The following is a 20,732-nucleotide window of genomic DNA, read 5'->3' on the forward strand; positions in this document are numbered from 1 at the left end:
AGGGGAGCCCAGGTGACAACCAGTGTGGCCGGAGGGCAGGTAAGGCCCCTTGCGGGAGAAAGAGGGTAAAAGGGCAGCAGCAGGCTCGGGGCAAGGCGAGTGGGCAGGCAGAGAATGCTGCATGATTGACGAAGCGCTTCCAAACTACTTCACTCATTTCTTGAGTGTGGCTAAGAGTCTAAGAGAATTAAATAAAGTTGGTTATATTTTACTCGTATAGTCTGACAGAGGAAAAGTCAATCTAGATCAAGCTCGTCTGAATTTCTAGATGGGTTTCTGGAACACTGGCTAAGGTTGCTAAAAATTCATTCATTCACTCTTCTAAAATGAATTTTATTTTAAGGTCTGAGTTAGATTTTCCAAGTCGAAAAAAAAAATCAAAATTCAACTAGGAAGTATCTTCTTGAAAAGAACTCTCTCTTTTTTTCAGGGCAAAGAAGTTGCATTAGCCTTGCTGGATTCGTAAGATCTGCTCTTTAAGTATAAATTGCTGAATTTAACAGTTGGCCTGGATGTCCACTGACCTGAACAATCTAGAACAAGGAGGGCTGACATTTATTAGCAGTGACAGCTCGGGGTCTGGCACAACACAGACACTCAGGTATCTGTTGGGAGATGAGCTCCCTCTATCTGAGCTTTATCTGCCAAATGGGGATTCTCTCTCCCCTGTGTAGAACTGCAGTAACAGTAGCGTTACTTTGGTGGTTATGGGAAATGCTAAGTCTGAAAAGGACTTTGTAATCTGTAAGCTGCAAAGGTGCTCTATCTGAGTGGTGGCTGGAGGAGAAGGTATGGTAGGACAGCGCCTGGTGCTTTCAAGGGATGAGAACTTGACACTCCCTGCCGTTGCCCACCGAGCCCAGGAGGTGGGAAGCCCCAGAGGCTGTGGGGTGCATCCTGGGCATGCAGGAGCTAGGGATGGTTTTTGTAGCACAGCGCAAGCCCAGGTTTCAGTGACATGGTGACGCAGTGACCGGCTGGGATGGGAGTGGAGGGGGGACCTTCAGTGCTCGGCACTCCCCCAATTCAGGCCCCTTTCACTGCTCAGTTCTACAGCCTCCTCTGACCTGACCTCCTGCCACCAGATGGGTCATCCTTCTGTCTCTCCTCACCCTGCTGTGATCTCTCCAGCACAGAGATCACAGCAGTCCGTCTCTAGTGGAGAGACCTGTGCTGGCTCCCCACTGTGCTCTGTAGCCTTCACACAGGCCTTAGGGGCCAGCTCTGCCTACCCTGCAACCTACATTTCCTGTCCTACTTGTGCCTTTCTTGGTGGAGTCTCCCTGATGCCCCCAGGCTGGAAGGAGATGCCCCTGTAAGTGTGAGCACAGATTCTGCTTTCTGTCATTAAACCCATCAAGACGGTGCCTTTGCCTTTCTCCTCAGCTACTCGAGTGTGTGTGTGTGTGTGTGTGTGTGTGTGTGTGTGTGATGATCAGATCTGCATTTTGGAAAGTGGTCTGGCTGCGGAGAGGCACGGGGATGGCGGGACGCAGCGGTTGTAGGGAGACGGTTCTTCCAGCATCTCTAGAGCCCTGCTTTCAGGCACGTGGTGGGTCTGCACGTCCCCACCACTGCTGAACTGAAGCCACATGACCCGCCTTGTGGTCATGTGGTCAGCATGGGTCACTTCCGGGGGGCGCTTTAAGAGCCAGGGAGAGATCTGCCACATTCTCTGCCCTTGGCTGTGGCGGCTGTGAAGGCAAGTGTCAGGATGAATCTCCATCAGGCTGGGTCCCTGAGCGATCACAATAAGCAGTGCCCTCCTGCCAACCGCATGGGACCTAAAGCATGAGCAAGAAATAAACCTCTGTCATGTTCATGGAGATCTGGGGCTTGGTTGTTACTGCAGCATGATGCCACTCATGCTGACCAGTACACCTGTTAGGAGGCCCCCACCTAAGTCCAGACAAGAGATGATGGCTGTCTGGACTAGAGCCTTGGAGGAAGAGAGGGACAAAAGTGGATGGTCTGAGAGAGATTTAGGAGGTGAAATCGATGGGGCTGGGTGAAGGTGTGGCTGCCAGGGATGAAGGAAGCTGCTGCAGCCATTTTTTCTCTTTCAGGGGCATGCTTGCTCAGACATTCTCAGAAACCCATAGGTTATTTGAGATAAGATTTACCACCCTACCTTTATATCCAGGGTCAGGGCTCCGTGTTGACTCACTTCAAACCTGCCAGAGACCCAGGTGATCTGGGTCATTGCTTCATGCAGGAAGAGCCTTGTCCTAAAGGTGAAAGCTGAAGCCACAACAGCTACCGTGAATTGATCGGACCTACGGTGCTACGCTAGGGCTTTACAAATAGCATCGAGTACAACACTCAGAACAGGGCTGCCGGGTAGGCTGTGTTACGGTTTCCATCTCACAGATGGGGAAACTGACGCTCAGAGAGCAATAAGACCTTCCCTAGGTAGGAGGTGACAGAGCCAGGATCCAAAGCCAGTCTGTGTGGCTCAAAACCCACAACTTTTACCTAAGGCTGCGTCATTGCCAGAGACAGAGAAACCCCTCAGTGAATGAGCTGGGAGTCGAGGCTGCGCCCTCCTCTCCGAGCAGCGGATGATGGGCAGTGGGGGAGGCCGAGGCTCCCAGCTGCTCCCTGCACGACAGCCGCCTTTACGGAGGTGTTTGGGCGTTGGCAGTGTTCTGGGCCCCCCTCAAGTGCACGCGTCACTAACTCTCCTGCATAAACATCGGGGGCTGAGTCCTGTTCTTGGCTCTATACACATGGGCGCCGGCTCCAGGCTCCCACGGATTCCAGGGAAACGGGACTGCAGGGTGTGGATGCCTGCCTTGGGGTGTTTATCCTTGACTCCTGGAATTCAAGGTGCAAGGTTCCCACCCAAGCAGAAACAAAAGCTGCTTCACAGATGTCACCAGAGAGGCAGTGGCATCATTTCGCTTGCTGTTAATTCTCTCTCTCTCACTTTTCATTTATCTCGGCAGAGGATGGTAAACTCACACAGTCCCTCAGCCCAAGTCTTTATGCTGTGTTTGTGCTTGGAGAGCTCAGGTTTTAGAGTCAGGTAGGCCTGGGTTCCCATGCCAGCTTTGCCACGTATGCTCTCCGTAACCGTGAACAAGTTACTTACCATCTCTGAGCCTCAGTTTGGTCATCTCAAAAATGGGTTGCCAGGTATAAACTCACAGGGCTGTTGGGATGATTAGGGGAGGTATTGTATGTAAAACATGCACTCTGGCCCTTAGTTCTAAGGGGAAGGAAGACCCTTCACAAACCACCAGCCAAATACATCAATTAATCCCAACCTGATAAGCGATGGGAATGAAGGAGAGAGCGTTGTCCCTGCCTGTGATGGGGGACCTGGGGCTCCTCTAGCTCCTGCGGTGAGGGGAGGCCCTCAGGAGGTGACTTTTAGGCTAAGACCTAAAAGGAGGTCTTAGGAGGAGGAGAAGTTGGTCACTAAAGGCTGGGGGGAGTCGGGGGTCATTCCAGGCACAGGCAGCAGCTGCTGCAGAAGCCTTGAGGTGGGAAAGAGGAGGCAGGCGTAGGGTGAGGAAGGAGGGGGATGGGAGGGTGGGGCAGAGTCAGCAGGGCAGGCAGAGGCTGGGGCCCGCTGGGGCCTCCAGGTCATGCAGGAGAATCTGCATTTTTTCCTAAAGGCAAAGAGAGCCAGTGACACTTTCAGTGGCTTAGTACATGGTCAGGTGTGCCCTTCAGAAGCTCACTCTGGTGGCTTGCTGTGTGGCAGGGGACTGGCGTGGGGCGAGATGGGACCATGTGAGCGAGTTCAACCCATCAAGCCTGACACTGTGAGCTCCTGAACCAAGGCAGGGGCAGGGAGAGAGTCCGGACTCCTTAGGATGGAGAATTCCTGGCACTTGGTGTTTACTGTGGGAGTGAGTCCAGGGAGAGTGCCCTTCTCCACTGTGAGCCCTTTGAAGACAAGGATTAAGTCTGATTTTTCTCTGTATCCACAAGACCCAGCATGGGCTTCACACCGAAAGCCAAAATGTTTACGGCACGCACAAATGGCAGTGAGATGTTAGTGTAGGCTTGTGTATGTACAGTCTGCTTCTGACCGTCATCCCACTGTCGCCAGGCAGAGGGGCAGGGACCTGGTACTTCCTTGTCCTAATTAAGGCGTCATTACTGAGCTGCTTCAACCTCATTTCAGTGCTAGAAATATTTGGGGGCTGGGTGGGGAGATGGGCACCCCCACACACTTACCCCTGGGGTCCCACACCTGCGGGGCTGGGCCTGGTCCGGAACCATGGGGCAGCCCTGCTGGCCCTTCCATAGGTGCAAGGGTCGTGGGCTGAGTTGCTGGCACCACGTGCGTGCGTGACGTCCCTGTGTCCCTGTGTGTGTGTCGGGAGGGGTGTTGCTTTTCAAGTACACTTATTCCCCTACATTCAGGTTTGTGTTTTTCTGATTGGCCCAGAGGGCTGAATGTGCTACAGCAACAGGCAGGCAGGCTTTGTGGTGAAGACAGCGCAGCTGCAGAGAAAGCCAGAGAGCCTTTCAGTTGCTGCCTTGCTGGGTGGTGCTGGTGAGATTGTTTCCTCAACTGTAAACCGGGCACACTCATGGCTTTAGGGCTGTTGTGAACAGGTATCCACCAGGCCAACCAGAAATGTGTCCTGCGAATGAGGACCAGGAGAGGGGCTTCCTCTTGTCTCCAGGGAAAGGCATCCACTGGGTGGATAACAGGTGCTAATGGGCACCCCCAGCTTCCGGAGCCTCTGCCCACATCAGTGCTGAGGTTCCGGCTGAAGGGATCTGTGTCCCTTCTGTTTTACAGGAATCAGGAAGAGTCTGGGGTCTACAATTTGATCCCTTCTGGTTGGGGCGGGAAGGGGTGGTAAGGGGAGTGCTGGAGTTGGTTTGGTCAAATCCACCACTGAGAAGATGGGGCTGGAAGCTCTATTTCGGGGGGCTGGGAGTGAGGGTGGGGAAGCCAGTGTGGGATGACTCCATGCCAAAGCAGGGCAAGAACCCCAAGGGTCAATCTCTGAGCCCAAATTCTAAGTCCAGGGCCTCTGGGCCTTCAGTGTGTGGGCTGTAGGGTCAGAGGTGAGGAGGTCAGGGCTGAGCAAGCAGGGCTCAGGCCAGCAGGTGGAGGGGTGCTTGCAACTGCCAGTCAGCATAGGAGCGCAGCTGTGCCCCTCTGATTTCAAGAGGCCTTGGGATTCCAGGCCAGAGCTACCACAGGGGCAGTCAGAGCAGTGTAGAAGCAGCCAGAGGATAGCACATCATGTTAGGATGGGCCTGAGCTCCCAGAGCACCCTGAGAGCCCCTCCTATTAGAGCATCTTCACAGTGTAAGGTGAGCATCCTATCCTATTAGAGCATCTTCACAGTGTAAGGTGCCATCTTTATCTGTGTTAATCTTCCCTGGGGGCCGGGGAATGTGACATCCAGCTTCCTGGGCCTATGACCCCACGCTGGGCCTGGACTGGTGCACAGTCAGTCCTCAGGACATGAAATATGGAATTGACAAGCTACACCAGTAAGTTCAGCTCAATTAGTATCTCCTGAGCACATACTATGTGCTTTGTCCCTGACTCATCCCTGTCATTCGGGTGGTTCCCAGCCAAGACTTCGTTTCTATTTCTTGAGAAACCATCTCTGGCCCTTCCAGATGGAAGCTGCCTGCTTAGGCCTGGATAAAAATGACATCCTGCTAAAACCAAGTCTTCACTAGATGTTGGCCAGTCCAAACTGATAGCCTCTTTGAGGCCTCCTAACATGGGTTCTCTGCCACATGCCCAGCAGGTTTTGAATCAAGGTTTCCTGTGGTTTACAAGGCAAACCCAGTCACAGAATGGCTTGGAGCTGGGCCTCTCATGAGGGTGCTCTGTGGGTGCAATGGGGGCTCCCCCTCAAGGAGAAACATGGAACAGCTGCGGAGGCCGTCAATTTTACTCAAAGGTTTAGAAAAGAAAAAGATATAAGTTTTTATAGACACGTGCAGAGAAAAGGAACAGGATCTACTTTTCCATACGAGCCAAACTCTCGGTCTGGAGTCAAATGGAACATCTCTATAAGTGTACAAAACAAAGCACACGTCTTTAACAGAAATTTGCACGTAAGCTGGGCAGCACCAGACCATCCCCTACTATTCCCAACCCTCTTCTGTTCTCTTGTGCCGGGAGGGCTACTCTTGTGACCACATTTGAGGATCTCTGACTGTTGGTGTTCTGGGGAAACAACTCAGACCACGTGTGCACATGGTCAAGTGGTTTTGCACTCCTGTCCCTCCCATAATCCACTGCTAGCAAGATTCAACACCCGAGCCAAGAGGTGAATGATCTGGAATCAACGTAAGATCTCATTTTCAGGAATTCTTAGACATTGGGTGAATTCTAGGTCTGACTCTGCCACTGAATCAGAAACAGGTAGGTAATTTCTTCCCAATCTGCTCTTCAGTTTCCCTATCTGTAAAATGGGAGGAGTGGGCTGTACAATCTCTCTGAGGTTCCTTTCAGCTTCAACATTTTATGTTAGACCTCTATTCCTTGTCCAGGTGGGTATAATTCAGATTCAATTAACATTTATCATGTCAAACTAAAATGGATTGTGAGCATACTTCCATACACATTATTTGTGTTCTCAAAACCCCAGAAAGATAGGTGTTATATTACCTCCATTTTCTTTACAAAACAGCGGCTCAGAGAAGTTTAGTATGTTAACTGAGGTCACACAGACAGGAAGTTGCAGAGCTGTGATTCAGTCTCAGGCCTGTTTCTGGCTTTGTGTCCAAGGGGCTGAGAGCACACACTGTGTGCCCAACAACAACTCAGCTTCCTTCAGCCCTCTCTCCCTGCCTGCCCAGGACCTCAGCTCTGTGCTCTGGGGTAGGGGGCCGAGGATGGGCGCCAGTTGGGGCTATAGGCCACTGGTAGTACAGGTGGACTTTGGCCAACAAGTGTTGATAATGTTCTGGAAGGCTGGCAAAGGGCAGGTTATCAAGGGCTGAGAGAGCATCTCTGGCCTAGCCTGGGTCTGGGTCTCCCAGGTGAGTCTTCCAGGCCCCATTTGTGCCTTTAGCTTAAGGAGCTGCCTGCTCTTTGCTTTGCTTTGCTTTGCCATCTGGGAGCCCCGACCTGCCGTACGGCTTGCCAACCCCAGAGACCCACCCTCAAATATTCCTGTCCACCTTTCTCAGCCTTCGAAATCATCTCACAGTACCTCTGGGCTGAGGGCAGGGAAGGAAGAGATGTGCTGCGGGGACTGAGCTCAGATCTGTCTCGACCATTAGGAGGGCGACTTCAAGGATGCTTTTATTTCAGCCAGTTCAATCACCACCAGTCTGCCTGCAATAATGGCTTTTGAGCCCTCAGTTATCTTCTCAGAACCTTAAGGTGGCCTCAACTCCTGGCATGACACTGGGCAAGTAAATTTCTCTCTTTTGGTCTCAGTGTCCTCATCTAGGCAATAACCAGCTGGTTGGGTCCCCATGGATCGCAGGTCCTCCCAGCGGTGACATTTTAGCATCCACTATCTTTGACTTTACCTTCCCAGAGGAGGGGGACAGACTAGATGCCTTTGGAGAGTGCATCAAGCTTAAAAATTACACTCCCGCTGTCTGGTGCTCTCACTCGGCGCCCGCAGGTGCTACTCCATCCCTCCACACCAAAGGCACACCCGCACCCCGGCCAGGCCCCCGGTAGATCCAGGCCTGGCCTTTTAGCCTCGCAACTCCGGAAACGCTAGAGCAGCGCTAGAGCCGCGACTGCGGCGGTGGCGGAGGCGCAGGGGGCGGAGGAGGAGAGACGCGCCCACTTGTCCCGCGGCCTCCGCAGCGGCCCTGGCCCCAGCCCCGGCGCATCAGAAAGGTCCCTGGAACCCTTCGGTTTGTTGCTTGCGCCTGGGGCCGGTTGGGAGTGCGCCACCGGTCGATGGCACCTAACCGACCCCTGCGGCCTCGCAGCCCCCCAACTTGGCAGAGAGAGCGCAGGCTCCTCTTCGCTCCCAGCGGCGGTGAGATAGGGGCCGCGGCGCTCGCACGCCTGCGTCTCGCCCTTCCCGTGCCTAAGCGCGGGGAACTACACCTCCCGGGTCCGGGGCTCTCCCGGGTGGGAGTGGAGGTGGGAGCACCATTTCTGGCTGGATGTGGGTCTACATTCATTGCTTCCGTCTCCCGCGGGAGCCCATCTCTCTCCGCGCCTCATCCCCCTCCGCATCTCCGCGTCTCGCCAGCTCTGCGCCCGCCTCCCACCGAGCTCGCCGGGTGAAGGGCAGCCGCAGCGCACACCCGCTCCCTGTCCGCAGTCCCTGACCCCTCTGGCCACCGCGGGGTCACCGCCCGCTAAGGCCAACCCTCCCTTCTCGCCGAGGGCGCCGAGCAGAGGGACTAAAGTTCGGGCGCCTTCGTCCGGCGGAAGGGCCTGCGCCCCGAGGGCCGCGGCCCGGGCGCTGGGAGGTCAAACGCGGCGCTGGCCTCACCTGTTTCTCCAGCGGCTCCTTGGCCGAGAGAGTAGGCTTGGGGGAGGGCGCGCGGTCGCAGACGCAGCCCTCCAGCAGGTAGAGCCCCGAGGGCCGCGAGCTCGAGTCGCTCTCGAAGTAGAAGAGCAGGTTCTGCAGCAGCGCGAACCACTTGGTTTGCCATTTTGTGTTGTCCGAACTCCGCTTGCTCAGGTAGCCCTTGCGCGTGCCGTCCTTGCGCGCCAGCAGTCCCAGGGACGCGACGTGGCCATCGTTCAGCCGGATCCCCTTCTGCATGGTGCTCGGAGGCCAGCTAGACTCCACGCGCTTACATTTTCTCCGCGCGGCACCCGGCAGCCCCTGTCCGTGCGCGCTGCCTCTCTCAGGCGCTCGCTCGCTCCTTCTCGCTCTCCCCTCCCCCCAAATTTCTACAGTCCGGGATCTGGCGCCGAGCCGCGGCTGCTGGAATCCAGATGTACCATTCCCCTCCAGAACCTCTTCCCCGCTTCGCAGAGCCCCCGGGCCCTGGAGATGCCTCCCGACCCTCCCCTGGCGCCGGGCAAACTGAAGGACTGGCGAGCTGCGCGCTGGCGAGGGACAGGCGGAGTCATGTGACGCCGATCCCTCGAAGAGCCCGCTTTAGCAGCGCGGACAGGGACACACGCACGCAGCCCGCCAAGGCGCAGAGCCGCGCGCAGGCTGCACCTTGGCGCCTCCTCCCCCTCCCCGGACACACAGACGCACACGCATAAACAAATCCTGTCCTCCCTCCCCTGATCTCCTCTTCTCCCCTTCGGGTGTTAAAAAGCAAATCAGATCAATTTTCGTTTAACCCAGTGGAACACCGGAGGCTCGCCATCCCGGGAGTTTGCGTCTTTGCGCCCCGCCGCGGCGCACTGTAGACCTGGGGTTAAGTCCCATTTGTCATTTTCTCCTCCAAAGGCTTCCTCCTGGTACTTTATTTTTCTAATCCGTGGTGGATGGAGGAAGGTGGATGGCGAAACAGAGCTGAAAGAGCTTTCAGTTCTAATATTTGCGTAATCGTCCAGGTCACATTCATTTCAGCATCCAGCCCCACTTCTGGTGGCTTCCCCAGCGACCTAAGGACAATACAGACGGAGATGTGGAGGGGGAGGTGAGCGTTTATTTTATTTTATTATGAGTGTTGCCATAATTACGGGCGCCACCCCCTGCGCCCTGCGGTCTGGCCGGCGAGCCGCTGCTGGGAGTTTTCTGCAAATACCCTCCAAAGCCTGAAGGCGGGCTTCAAACGCAGGCGCCAGGGACCATGGGAGCCTTCAAATAGCTGCGCTGGCGCAATGATACCTTAATGATAGATTTTCCGTTCTTATTTTTAGCTCCCATTCGCCTACACAGTTACACGGCATTTATCCGAGAACGTCACAGCGCCCGCCTGCTGCACCGGGAGGGCGCGCGGGCCGCCGGGCAGCCGGGGCGCTGGAGCGGGGAGCGCGCACCGCCGTCTGCCGCAGAGGGCAGCGGCCTCGCTCGGGCCGGGAGCGGCGCCCAGCCCGGCCTGGCCTGTTTGCAGCGGGGATAGGCGGCCGCGTAGCCCTCAAGAGGAAGGAAGAAAGGACACCATTTTTCAGAACCTGCGGGCCACCCCCACCCCCACCCCGGGCAACATGCACACACCCTGGTTTGGAGCGAAGGAAGGGCCTGGGAATCAGGTAGCCCTAGGAAGGCCCAGGGAAGTCCACGGAGAGACACTCGGCTGTGGCTGAATTGGACCTGCCCCGGTCCTGGGCACGATGGCGCAAACCTGCCTTTTTTAGGTGGGGACAGTTCCGAGGGAGAGATTGACCGTGTTAACCTTAGTCTTCCCTCTCGGTTCCCACGCTCCGGGCTTGGGAACTGTCTAAGGACGCGGTGAGGCTGGTTTTTCTTCCCGAATAATGAAAGCAAAGAAGGGAGATGGCTAAGCTTCTTCATTTAGTCTCGATTTTCCCAAGAAGGTCCCTGTACTGTGACCACCTTTACTTCTCTTTTGCCCTCTTTATGGAAGCAGAGTTTCCAGAAGTGAGGTTCCTAATCCAGGCTCTCTTAGTGTAAACTCTTCTATTAGGAAGCCTGATACAGAGGCCAAGGAAGGGTCAGGGAAGGGACACTGTTCTAAGTGCTTCAGATCCGCTAAGCTGTTTAATCCTCACATAACTCTATGGAGTAGTGTCCACCCCTCCCCCGCCGCCCCGACCCCTCATCAGCTCTATTGTACAGAAGCGGGAAACGGAGGCGTGGAGGGGTTGAGTGACTTGTGCAGAGTCACTCAGCTGGAAAGTGGCAGGGGCGGGATTTGAACTTGGTAGCCTGCCCCCACTGGCTTTGTAGAGTTGAGTGGCTGGTCCCTGTGTGGCAGAGGGGGCTCACCTTTATCCTCAAAGCAGGCAGGACCTCTCCTTGTGGGCCAGAGCCAAGATTGGGTCTGCTTGGAGGCTGCTGTGTCAGAGAGACCTATGGTACATGAGTTCTGAACTTGGCCTGCACACTGGAATCACTTGAGGACAGTTAACAATCACCTGGGGACCCAAAAGGCCACAGGCAGATTATACACTTTCATGGGTGATTTGAATGTGTAGCAAAGTTGGAGAACCGCTAATCTATGGCAGAACCAGTGATACGGTTGTTGCCCATGAATCACTTGGGATCGGGCTCAAATGCAGATTCTCATTCTGGGACTGAGTCTAGGGCTGAGAATCTGCATTTTTAACAGGCTCCCAGGTGAGGTGGCACTGCTCGTCTGAAGACCACTTTTTGGAGGATTTCGGGCGCTCAGGAGGTGGGAAGTGATGGAATTCATCCATTACTTCACTCATTCAGTTACATACACCTCATCCCACCGCTGTTCACTGAGCCACTAGTCTGTGCCAGGACTTAGGCTGGGCCGCTGGGGACATGGTGATAAACAAAACACAGCCCCTGCTTCCTGGAGCTTAGACCAGCTCAAGGGTTCCTTCTGTATAGGGCCCTTGGCAGGAGGGAAACCATTTTCCCCTGGGTTTGGGGAAGAGGTGTAAATCAGGAAAAGAACTGAATCCACTTCCGTGGGCCTCAGCCTTGGTGCACTTAGAGCCCCTGGAAAGATTTGTTAAATATCTGTGTTCAGGCTGCACCCCAGATGGTTAAGTCAGAACCTCTGAGGGTGGGACATGGGCATCAGTACTTTGAAGGCTCCCCAGGTGATTTGAATGCACAGCCAAGGCTGAGAACCACTGATCTGAAGCTTGGACGAAGAAAATCCCCTCTCAACCTCCTCCCTCCCCACAGCTGGCACTGAGGTGGCCAAATGGCCCCCTCTTGCTGGTTTTGGAGTTCCTGGTGGGAACTCCAGGAATTCCTGGTGGGTCAGGCCACACTGAGTGGTTGGGCTTGGCTCAAAGTATCCAGGTCAGAGAGAGGAGGAGACAGCAGCCTGGCACTTTGATTATGTCCATCTGAGCTCCATTCATATTGCTTTCTCTCCAATCTCTGTCAGCAGAAACCTGAGCAGAGCCTGTGAATGGGCCCCCTGGTCATTCCCCTGGTCTCCAGCCAGAGGGCCCTTGGAAGGCCCTCAGGGGAGTTGGTTAAGGAGACATCGTTTACCAGGCTGGATCCAGCTTGTGTTGGGGTGGGGATGCCAGGAAGCAGGTAGGCATGTCTTGCCATAGCATGCAGAGGTGGGCACGTCTAGCTGTCATGTGCGTTGTCTACCAGGCCAGAGACCAACTCTTCCCTGAAGGTGGAAAAGAGGTCCATGTGAGCATCACAAAGTGCATCCGGGCTTTGCCTTCTTTCACTGCATCCTCCCAATAAGGCTATTGGACAAGGGTTAATAACCCCATTTCACAGATGGAGAAACTGAGGCTGGAGAGTGGAAGCCATCTGGTCCTGGACAACACATGAAAAGATGCTCAACATCACTAATTATTAAAGAAATTCAAATCAAAACTACAATGAGGTATCACCTCATACCGGTCAGAATGGCCATCATCAAAAATATCTACAAACAATAAATGCTGGAGAGGGTGTGAAGAAAAGGGAACCCTCCTGCACTGTTGGTGGGAACATAAACTGATACAGCCACTATGGAGAATAGTATGGAGGTTCCTTAGAAAACTAAAAATAGAACTACCATATGACCCAGCAATCCCATTGCTGGGCATATACCCAGAGAAAACCATAATTCAAAAAGACACATGTGGGGCTTCCCTGGTGGCGCAGTGGTTAAGAATCCGCCTGCCAATGCAGGGGACACGGGTTCAAGCTCTGGTCCAGGAAGATCCCACATGCTGCGGAGCAACTAAGCCCATGTGCCACAGGTACTGAGCCCGTGAGCCACAACTACTGAAGCCCGTGTGCCTAGAGCCCGTGCTCCGCAACAAGAGAAGCCACCACAATGAGAAGCCCGTGCACAGCAATGAAGAGTAACCCCTGCTCGCTGCAACTAGAAAAAAGCCCGCACGCAGCAACGAAGACCCAATGCAGCCAAAACTAAAAATGAATTAAATAAAATAAATTTTAAAAAAGACACTTGCACCCCAATGTTCATTGCAGCACTATTTACAATAGCCAGGACATGGAAGCAACCTAAGTGTCCATCAACAGAGGAATGGATAAAGATGTGGTACCTATATACAATGGAATATTACTCAGCCGTAGAAAGGAATGAAATTGGGTCATTTGTAGAGACATGGATGGACCTAGAGAGTGTCATGCAGAGTGAAGTAAATCAGAAAGAGATAAACAAATATCATATATTAACACGTATATGTGGAATCTAGAAAAATGGTATATATGATCTTATTTGCAAAACAGATGTAGAGACACAGGCGTAGAGAACAAACCTATGGTTACCAAGGGGGGAGGGGGGAGTGGGAGGAATTGAGATATTGGGATTGACATATATACATTATTGATACTATGTGTAAAATAGATAACTAATGAGAACCTACTGTATAGCACAGGGAACTCTACTCAGTGCTCTGTGGCGACCTAAATGGGAAGGAACTCTAAAAAAGAGTGGATATACGTATATGTATAGCTGATTCACTTTGCTGTACAGTAGAAGCTAACACAACATTGTAAAGGAACTATACTCCAATAAAAATGAATTTAAAAATGAAAAAAACTGATCATCATAAAGCCTAGTGCTACCTGTTACTGATAGGGTTAGCTTGTTTTTCCCCTGAATCATAGCTTTGTACAAATCTATAAATGTGGATGTAATATTATTTCCTGGATATTTATCGAGACTTGTCTTATGGCCCAGGATGTAGTAAATATTTGTAAATGCTTAAAAAAAAGAGTGGAAGCAATGTTCGCAGAGTCTTACAGGGAGGAACTGTGATGGGGTGTCCTAACTGCTCGACCAGAGCTCATCCCAGGGGACCTTCCTCTCTGGGTCTCCCAACTTCCAGCTCTCTGGGCTGAGGTCTCTGCAGATAAGGAAACAAGAAGGAGGATTAAGGAGTATTTTGGTGGGTTTGATATCTGCATTTAGAAATGGCCAGCTAATGACAAGGACATCACTTAGTCCAAAGTCCTATTAAGTCTTTTTCCTTTTTTTAACTTTTATTGGAGTATAGTTGCTTTACAGTGTTGCGTTAGTTTCTGCTGCACTGCAAATTGAATCAGCTATGGATGAATTGGGAGATTGGGATCGACATATATACACTACTATGTATAAAATAGATAACTAATGAGAACCTGCTGTATAACCCAGGGAACTCTACTCAGTGCTCTGTGGTGACCTAATTGGTTAGGAAATCCTAAGAAGTCTTCATGGGGGGATTTCTGCCAGCCTTCAGACTAGAGGTCAGCTTGGGCATTTGTTGACATGGGTGTTGTGTGGGTCTGACCTGCCTTTAGGCCCTGGGAAGAGAGGATCTCTGTGGTGTGTGTGCGTGTGTGTCTGTTGTGTGTGTGGAAATATCTGAGTGGTGTGATGTGCACGTGAGAGGTGTATGTATGGTGTGTGTGTAACATGTAGAGAACCTTTGGTTTTTTGACAACATACTCTGAAAGAAAAATGTAGTTTTCACATCACTTAAAACAATGAAGCATTAAGTATGTGGAGTCAGAGGACTTTTGGAAATGGAAGCTTTGTTGATAGGGGCTCACTACTCCAACTTTGGGCTCAATTGGTTAGCTTTGCCCCAGGATCCACATGCAGATGTCAGGGGTTTATACCTTTACTTTCTGGCCAGTGAAAATAGCCATATTATACCATTGGATTATAAGTGTAATGCAGGCTTAAGGCATTATAGAAAATAAAGAGATAACTTCTCCATTGATTTTTTTTTTTTTTTTGCTACTTAATGTCCTTGACTTTTCTCTTTGCTAATATATTTACCACAATGGGCTTCTATAACACACGCTATTTTATAATCTCAATCTCTCTCTTACTCTCTATTTACTTAACAGTATGTAAGGACATCTTCTCATATTACTACAAATTGTAATTAACAGATTCTTTATGACTGGGCATTTAGGTTGTTTTCAAGTCATAGTTTTTGGAATAATGCTGCAATTAATATCTTTGTATATACATTTCCCTCCCTTATGCTAAATTCCTGATAGTGAAATTTCTAGGTTAAAAGAACATATGTTTGAAACATTAGTACCTATTAATAGATTTCCAAAGAGAGCTTTTATTCTTTACATGGCTGTCCATAGGGATGAGACTGTCCATTTCTCCATTTCTTTGTCAATCTTGGATATTGATATTATCCATCTCCTAAATATTTGCCTGTTTTGAAAGAACAGAAATGATATTCCTTTCTTGTATTGATTTTCATTTTTTAAATTGCTGTGAGGTTAGACTTTTTTAATGTTTATAATTATTTACATTCCTTTTGGGAATTTCTTGTTAATATGTATTTTTTTCAGTTGTGTTTATATTTTTCATGTACATTTGTCACAGTGCTTTATGCATGAGGGATATTAACCATCAGTTTTTATATGTGTTGCAAATAATTTTCACAGTCTGTTGCTTGTCTTTAATGCTATATATCTATATCTATATATTGTATATGTCTTTATATGGATTGTAAGAAATTTTAAAACTTGGGTGTAAACATCTTTTTCTTTATGGTTTCTGATTTTAGATTCCCTGCCCACTTGTGCCAGTTCCTTCAAGATTGAAACATATTTGCCCATATTTTCTTCTTCAATTTTATAATTGTATTTTTTCAATTTATACTTTTACTTCATTTGGTGTTTGAGTGAGGTTGGGATCTGGCTTATTATTAATTTTTCCCAAATATCTAGCAAGTTGTTCTAATACCCTTGATTGAATAATCCAAACTCTACCACTGATAGGAAGTAGCATCTTTATCATATACCAAATTCTTGTCAATACTTGGGACTATTTCAGGATGCTGCTTTTTGTCCCATTGTTCTGTCTGTCTGTTCTTAATACCAGTGATTTTTGTTTCTTTCTGCTTTACCAACCATTTTGAAATCTGGCCATAGAGAAACACCCTCCTCATTTTTCTTTTTTACAGTGTTCCTAAATATTCTTTTGTATTTATTCTTCAAGATTAACTTACTACTCATTTTGTCAAGTTCCAGAAAAGTCTCTTTGAGATTTTGACTGGAATGACATTGAAAATATCTATTCATTTAGGAAGAATAAATACTTTTACAATGTTTTGTCTTCTTATTCAAGAAAGAAGTACATCACTCCAATTCTTTTGTCTTTCAAAATCTTCGGATAGAATTTTATGTGTTTCTTTTTTATGTATATATCTTGCACATTTCTTGTTTAATTTATTGTGGGTATTTTATATTTTTTGGTTGCTAATGAAAATATGATCTTTTTTCCTATTTTTAAAAAAGGAATTGTTGGTATATAAGAAAGCTATTGCTATTTATTTATTTTGTAGGCTGCTGCTATCCTGAATTCTTCTAGTTTTTAAAAATTTAATTTTTAAACTAGACAATTGGAATAGATTCCCCAATATTTAGGCATTCTTGTATTTCTTAGATAAAACCCACTTGGCCATGGTGGATTTTTACATTATCACTGGTTTACTTGGCTTGTTTATCTCTCCTGAGTTAGTCTTGGTAATTTAAGCTTCCAAGACCATTTATTTATATTTTCCAATTTATTACATAGATCTGAACCAAACATTTTCTCACAAGTTTTCTAATTTTCTCCATCTATGTTACTTCTCTATTATAGGTGCTGATTTTGTGTTTTTATATTATCTGATTTTTCTTGCAAAGGTTTTAACTATATTATTATTAAGACTTTAAATTTATTTGTTAATTCTATCCTTTTTCTGGCTCATTAATATACACATATCTTTATTAAATTTATCCTCCCACTTTCTTTAGATTTGTTGTTTTCTCCTAACTTCTTGAATGCTTTATTTGAATGCTTAATTTATTTATTTTTATTATTTCTTGCTTAGTAGCTATTTAAGATTATGCCTTTTCTTTATGTATATATATTTAAAACTAATTTTATTTTATTTTATTTATTTTTGGTTACGTTGGGTCCTCGTTGCTGTGTGCGGGCTTTTCTCTAGTTGCGGCGAGCAGGGGCTACTCTTCGTTGCGGTGCGAGGGCTCCTCATTGTGGTGTCTTCTCTTGTTGCGGAGCACAGGCTTTAGGCACGTGGGCTTCAGTAGTTGCAGCACGCAAGCTCAGTAGTTGTGGCTTGCGGGCTCTAGAGCGCAGGCTCAGTAGTTGTGGCACACGGGCTTAGTTGCTTCGTGGCATGTGGGCTCTTCCTGGACCAGGGCTTGAACCTGTGTCCCCTGCATTGGCAGGCGGATTCTTAACCACTGCGCCACCAGGGAAGCCCACACCTTTTCTTTCAAGTGCAGACTTTTTCTGGATCCACTAGGATTGCTATATAAATTTCTGATTATCACTCCATTAAAATATTCTGAAGTTAGTTTATTTTTTAGGCAGATAGTTTTCAAAGTTTAATTGAATAGTCTCTGAACTTCCAGGTAGATTTTTTGCTTGCTTTGGCATATTTCTGGTTCTATTATATCGTACTTAGAGAACGTGGTCAGTATTATTTCTACATTTTGAAGTTTCTCACTGTTTTTGTTGTGTCCTGTATATGGTCAATTTAGTGATTGTTCTATGGCCCCTGGGAAAGAAGATACATATTCTGTTCACAGGGTATGGAGCTTGACAAATATCTAGCAGCTTAATTTAATAAGTTATATTTCAGGACAAATCTCTAATTCTGGTCTCTGTTCAGGGCAGCTGGCAGCTGTGCACAGAAGTTACAGCTGTTTGCACGGTTGTGAGCACCAGGGCTGAAAAAGCCAATATTCCCTTCTAACTCAGTCCAGTGTCCCTGTGGCTCAGGGACTTGCTAACATCCAGAGCTCAGTAGCAGACCAGGAAGCAAACATAAAGGGCCTCTGAGTAGCCAAAGGGAAACCCACAGCTCTAAGGCTCTGATTTAACCAGAGACAAGCCCCCCGGACCGTCGTCCATCACCTCTGCATATACACTGTATACTGCCTTCTGGTGAACTTGACTGTTAGCCTTCTTAGCCCATCGAGAATCAGGAGCAAAAATGTGGCCAATGTGTGAGCTGAGCATATGGTTGCCCATCCATTCCTCCATGAGCACAGAGTACAGTGCGGCAGTCCGACCACCAGTGTAAGAAGCTCGTGCCGGGCATCTCCCATTTGCCACTTCACACCTGCTCTCCACTCTTCCCCGGCCTGCTCTGTGCCCCGGGAAGCTGGCATCAGTCTTTGGTCAAGGGCTTCTGGTTTGGTTGCAGGGGGGAGTGAGGTTCTTGTAGCATCCCTGCTGTCAGTGGTGCTCTCCACTCAGCCCTGCCTCTGGGTTCCAGTGACAGCTCCCTCCCCTCCCAGCTCCCTCCCTCCCAGCTCCTCGGGACCTGGGGTGGTACTTACTCCAGGATGGAGCTTTCTCTCTGGTTTCCCTCCTCCCAGCCCAAACCTTTGGAAAGAGTCCCTTTTATTGCACTCCTCTCTCAAATTACCCAATTTGAATGTTCTCTCTGTTTCCTGCTGGACCTCAACTGATTCAGAACTGATAGGAAACCTAAGAATAATTCAATCCAACCTCCTCATCTTTTTTTTTTTTTTTTTTTGCTGTACTCGGGCTTCTCACTGTTGTGGCCTCTCCCGTTGCAGAGCACAGGCTCTGGACACGCAGGCTCAGCAGCCATGGCTCACGGGCCCGGCCGCTCCGCGGCATGTGGGATCCTCCTGGACCGGGGCACGAACCCGTGTCCCCTGCATCGGCAGGCGGACTCTCAACCACTGCGCCACCAGGGAAGCCCCCTCCTCATCTTTTGATTGGGAGAGTGACATGCTCAAGATCACACAGATAGTCCATGGCTGGCTAGAACCAGAATCCAGGTCTCTGGGATCTTAGTTTACCATTCTCACCTCTCCAGTATTCTTTCTTTGGATCAAATTTTGTGACATACAGAGGGCTAGGATTGACTTATGACCATGGAGGAGTATGAACAATAAGCCAAAGATTTACCACCCCCTGCATTGGAATCAGGCCCAGCTAATCTGATCTTTTGATTGAATCATTTTAGAGGAGTGGGAGGGGAGGAGGCATATGTGCTCTGCTTCTCATTTTGATCCAATTTTCTTTCAATATTCTTTTTTTTAAATCTTAATTTTCTACTTTTTGTAATAAAAAAGTTACTATAGTAAAGAAATAAGAAAGGCACAGGAAAAGAGGTTTGAGAAATGCCTTCGGTCAAAAACTTCTGGTGCTTAAAAGAGTAGGCACATCTTCTGCTATTTAGAGAATGTATCTTTCCATGTGGTACAGTTCTAGAATGTTCTAGATGGTTCTGGAAGAGAGATTTTACTGAGTTATTAGATGAGGAATTGTTCCAAGCTTCCATTATTGATTCTTTGGGGTAGCTTTGTGCAGAGTCCAAAGTAGGAGAGGATTTTAAGAAATGGAATTCAGAGTGGTTTAAAAATCAATCTAGTGTCATTAGGCTCTTTTCAGTATTTTGATTAAAGAAAGAAAAACGAAGGAGGGAATTCTTTGTTATAACTGAGGCGACCAAATTGAATAATCATTTGATAACTTTTCAGGATGTCCCCACCCTTTTGAACCTTACACTTTGTACAATTCCTGGAGCACATGGGGAAGGAGGAGGTGAGACAGGCTGGGACCTGGGACCCTTTGCTGCAGTGCTTGCACCTGGACACACCTCTCCTCCAGCAACTGAATATAACGAAACTATAAGGGACTGAAAATAACTGCGTGCATACGCAGTTGGGTCAAATTCTGGACAAAAGATACAAAGAGGCCCAAAATCCCAACTGTCACTTTTGAAGAGCCGGGCGTAAAAATAGGGTGTCGGGAGCAAAAGCAGGGTACTGTGCATGCCCCCTGCACACAACACCACCTAAGGGATGGGCAAAACACCTAAGCCACCCCTCCGGCCGGACCCCTGGACACACCCCTACCCTCATCCCATATAAGGAGCAAGCTCACCACTCCCACTAAGGGAGCGAGCAAGCAAGGGAAACTGCTGTTCTTGTTCCCGCCCCCCCCCACCCGTTGCAGCAGGGGCCCCAATAAAGCCTTGCCTGAATTTCTTGTCTGGACTCTAGTCAATTTCTATTAATTGGGGAAGGCCAAGAACCCTGGGCGATATCAGAGGAACCTTTTCTCACGGCCCAGAGGCACTGAGAATGAATCCCCAGGTCAGCTTCAGAGCCTGCGTTGGTATAGACTGAGCTCTGTAACACGTGAATCCAAAAGATTTTAGTTCAAACACAGTAGACATTTGTTTCTTGCTCATGTAATAGTCCAGAGTCGCCTTAGTACCAGGGCTGTGAACGGAATGCCTTTGCCTTCTGTATGTGCCGTGCGTGGCTCAAACTGGAGCCATCCAGCGGTGAAGCTGCAGGCTCCCTTGGAGATCCCTCTTCCTGCCAACCACACTTGACAGATAAAGCAATGGAGGCTCAGAAAGGGGGAAGTGACTGCTTGGGACAGCCCACCTGCGAGTGTGTGGCAGGTGATGTCCAGACACAGCAACTTCAAGGTGTCCACAGAGCTTCTGTGCCAGGTGCTGATGGCTTCCCTGCTGTGTCCCTCCACCACACCCAGGGGGTGTGACATATTGTGGGAAAAAATGCTCTTGATCCCTGGGATGGGATTTCAGAGCCTCACTGTGGGATGCTTTGTCTGCCCTGGATGACAGATATGACAGAGGTATGCTAAGGGCCATTCTATGCACGAACCTGATGGCAGAACCCAGAGTTGTGTCAAAACAAACTCTGAGCTTTGGATACAGTTGTCTTTTTTCTGGGTCACTGGTTGCCATCTGCCATCTGTCAGGGAAGAAGGTT

The 20,732-nt window shown here is 49.3% G+C and overlaps 1 protein-coding gene across 4 annotated transcripts in view; it reads right to left on the reverse strand.

The window, feature by feature from the left end:
* The window catches only part of RASGRF1 (Ras protein specific guanine nucleotide releasing factor 1), a gene marked incomplete at both ends in the record, with an annotated part of 104,168 nt that extends 95,466 nt beyond the window's left edge, over positions 1 to 8,702 (reverse strand). For 3 of the 4 annotated variants that reach the window (XM_079701088.1, XM_079701090.1, XM_079701089.1), the window contains one exon: positions 8,412 to 8,687. In XM_079701088.1, the coding sequence (XP_079557214.1) occupies positions 8,412 to 8,687 (276 nt within the window). Of the gene's footprint in view, positions 1 to 8,411 lie in introns of all 4 variants that reach the window. The other variant, XM_079701087.1, reaches the window with a different exon arrangement.
* Positions 8,703 to 20,732: the final 12,030 nt, after the last annotated feature.

The sequence above is a fragment of the Hyperoodon ampullatus genome, assembly GCF_949752795.1.
Source record: "Hyperoodon ampullatus genome assembly, chromosome: 3".
Lineage (NCBI taxonomy): Eukaryota > Metazoa > Chordata > Mammalia > Artiodactyla > Ziphiidae > Hyperoodon > Hyperoodon ampullatus.